The sequence below is a fragment of the Limulus polyphemus genome, unplaced genomic scaffold, assembly GCF_000517525.1.
Source record: "Limulus polyphemus unplaced genomic scaffold, Limulus_polyphemus-2.1.2 Scaffold3011, whole genome shotgun sequence".
In the NCBI taxonomy this organism is placed as follows: Eukaryota; Metazoa; Arthropoda; class Merostomata; order Xiphosura; family Limulidae; genus Limulus; species Limulus polyphemus.
In genome coordinates this window covers 105,901-109,279 of record NW_013668621.1, presented here as the reverse complement: position 1 = coordinate 109,279, position 3,379 = coordinate 105,901, and the positions used below count along the sequence as shown (strand labels likewise).

Sequence of the window (3,379 nt, the reverse complement as noted above, 5' to 3'; positions counted from 1 at the left end):
TTACGTCACAGAACTAAGCAGCCAATAAGAAATTAGAAATGCGAAGGTTAAACACATATCGGTTTCTGAGCATGCGCAATGCCTTTAGAGTTGCGTATTACGCTATTTCACCAGATGTGATTCACAAGGGGGGGAGGGGAGTTAGAGCTGAGTCTATATGTAATTTTTAGGCTATGGTAAGTGACGTCATATGCGATTCTCCCACGTAAGTATTCTATATATATGTGTATTCGTTCAGCGGCATTTTATACTCAGTTCTGCAACGACGTGTAAGCGAAGAATTCGTTTAGACTCAAGCTATCTATTGTTATTGGAAAACGTTCTGCTAAGCCTGCAAAAGTTGGAACATCCACGTAATTTTATCATTAGCAATATTAAACAATGGTGAGTAAAAGTTTTTGTAATTTGTTTTGTCTTACACCTAATTTATTTCCTTTCAAATTATTCGTTAAACTTTGTACTATTTCCATCTGTGCGTAGAATTATTTTAAAAATAAGGTATTTTATAAATAAAGTTTGCTTTACAAAATTCTTTATAATAATCGCTACCTAGAATAATATTGTGATCCCATAGGGTTAATTCCGCATACAAAATGAGCTTTCTTGGTTATCTCTAAGTTAAATATACTCCAGAACCGAACTAAATAATTATTCAATACTTTTAGCCCGTAAAATCTGTTTCTGAAGTACTTTTTTTCATGTTCAAGTTACATATATGTTACAAAAATACTAATCTTATACATGAAACGTCTAGTTCCCCTACAGAACTTAAAATTTTCGACAAAACTTACGACTGTAAAAACTTCATGATTCAACTAAAAATCGCTGCGCTACCAAAAAGTTGGTTAATTATTGGATTATCGAAATAACTTACCTAGAATGTTGGCTAATTATTGGCAAACTTGCCTAAAAAGCTTGTTAATTATTGGGTTAACGAAATAACTTACCTAGAATGTTGGCTAATTATTGACAAACTTGCCTAAAAAGCTTGTTAATTATTGGGCTAACGAAATAACTTACTTAGGAAGTAAACTAATTATTGGCAAACTTGCCCAGAAAGCTTGTTAATTATGTACAATTTGATAACTTACCTAGTAAGCTGGATAATTATTTGATCTACTGGATAGGAAAGGGGGGTTATTTATAGGACATTCACATAATTGTCTAGAAAATTTGTTAATTATTGACGATTGGATATTTGATTGACATAGGAAGCTGGCTATTCATTGAAAGACCAGAAAACTTGCCTGGAAAGCTGGTTGTTATTACACGACCAAATTAATTATCTAAACAACTGGTTGACTATTGGAGATCGTTCACATGTTTACATATATTAGGTTTCTGTGTCCGTCAATATTATGTTTCACAATAAAAAAACTTAGTTTATTGTATAGTTTTTGTCAAAAAGAAACCTCAGTATTTCTCCTTTATTCTATTTCACAGATGACCAGCTCAGAAAGAAAACTCCCCATCCTCAAAACAGACTCCCACATTATCGATCAGGAATTCAGCTCCATCCGAGAGCGTTTTGATGACGAGATGAAACGGATGGAGGAGGAGATGACCAAGTTCCGGTCACAACTGCTGGACCGTGAACGCGATTCTTTCACTAGTACCAGCCAAACTCAACGTACTAGCACCATGCATACATCAAAGACATCCAACGAGGGCACCACGCATAAGTCTGAACTACGAACCTGGTTGGACGGGCTCAAATCTCCTCTTATTCAAGAAGGTGATGAGGGTAAAGAATTGAAGTTGCGATTTGACGTATCTGAGTACACCCCTGAGGAAATCGTGGTAAAGACTGTGGACAACCGCCTTCAGGTAGGCTACTAGACCCCAATTCTAGTATAAGAACCCAGTTTTATACCTGGCTCCAGCAGGTTCTGGAAAACAGCCCCATCACTTAAGCATTATTGATATTAACTTTCGATCAGAGGAACCTACCTACTAGCTATGAGTATAGATAATAAAATAAAATTTTCTTATATTTTTACTTATAAGGTTATACTACATTGTTAACGATCTTTTCGGCCGTAAACCCAATAATAACTGATGAGGTTCGGCTAACTTAGGAGATTTAGGTTAACCCTAAATCCATATACTGAACTATAAATGCAAAATACATTATACATATTGAAAATATAATAAAATGAAACATAGTAAAAATAGATATATTAATCATTCTAACCACTACTTCGAATGAAAGTAACATTGAAGAAACAACAGAGTATACCTTACTTCTGAAAGACATGATCACAATGGAGAAATTATGGACCATAGTTCTGTTGAATTATCTTTAGTTGTTTGTTGTTAAGCACAAGCTACACAATAGGTTATCTGTGCTGTTCCCACCACGGATATCGAAGCCCAGTTTTTAGTGTTATGAGCCTTCAGACTTACCGCTGAGACAATGGGGAGTATTATTTTTAGATATAAACTTTATTACACTGTGATTCATATAGGTGAGTAAAAAGGACATCAGTGATTGGCAAATTAACACGTTGAAAGGCAAAAGATAATTTATTTTTTTGGTCTGCTTTAAAAAATTATAGGTTATGATGAAATACTTAAATATAATTGCTTTTAGTATACGTGATTACATTGACTTTTGATTAAGACGTATTACTTTAGATACAGTGTAAATAAGCGTATTGATTGGAATATATGTTCATAGTAACAAAGAATTTTTTCTATCGTTGCTACGCTTGGGTTGCCTAGTGGACCTGTGAGTAACAACAACAAAACTAGAAACACTGGATACAATAGTGACGTCAGTTGTAGTTGCCCTGTAAAGTCCGACCGGTCAGTATTAGTCTTACAACTGAAACTTGTTTGTTTATTTTGACATAAAACTTTATACTGTTTCGTTGCGAAATAGAGTTTGGAACTGTACAACTAGAAGAACATTCGAAGGTTGTCATAGAAACTAATAATCGTTATTAACATTGTCACGAAAACGCGTAATTGTTGTTAAAACCCATCAACGAGCCACACGCAGCTCCGTCTGAAAGTAATACGTTCCAGCTAGCTGGCATGCTTAAGAGTAGAAACGGAATGAGTAAGAATAGATTATGGCCGGTTTTAACAAGCTCACGTTCCTTTCAAGAACATTCTGTCAGTTAAAGCAGAAAGAAATGGAGATGTAGAACGAATGATGGGCTCTCCAAGATAAAAGGCAGTGAAACAATTCTTACTTCCTTTAACTGACTAAGTTATCATATTTTACATTTAAAATCAACATAGACAGTATCTGTTATCCTCTAATGTACAGTACATTGACCCTTAAGTAAATATCGTATCTTAAGATGCTTGTTTGTAATTAAGCACAAAGCTTCACAATGGGCTATCTGTGCTCTGCCCACCACGGGTATCG

At 34.9% G+C, this 3,379-nt stretch overlaps 1 protein-coding gene across 1 annotated transcript in view; it reads left to right on the top strand.

Annotated features, from left to right (window-relative positions):
- The first annotated feature begins 230 nt into the window (after positions 1-230).
- The window catches only part of LOC106468448 (alpha-crystallin B chain-like), a 16,845-nt gene continuing 13,696 nt past the window's right edge, over positions 231-3,379 (top strand). Inside the window, exons 1-2 of the mRNA XM_013928875.2 lie at positions 231-384; positions 1,444-1,827. Of these exons, the coding sequence (XP_013784329.1) occupies positions 382-384; positions 1,444-1,827 (387 nt within the window). The 5' untranslated portion in view covers positions 231-381. The remainder of the gene's footprint in view (positions 385-1,443; positions 1,828-3,379) is intronic.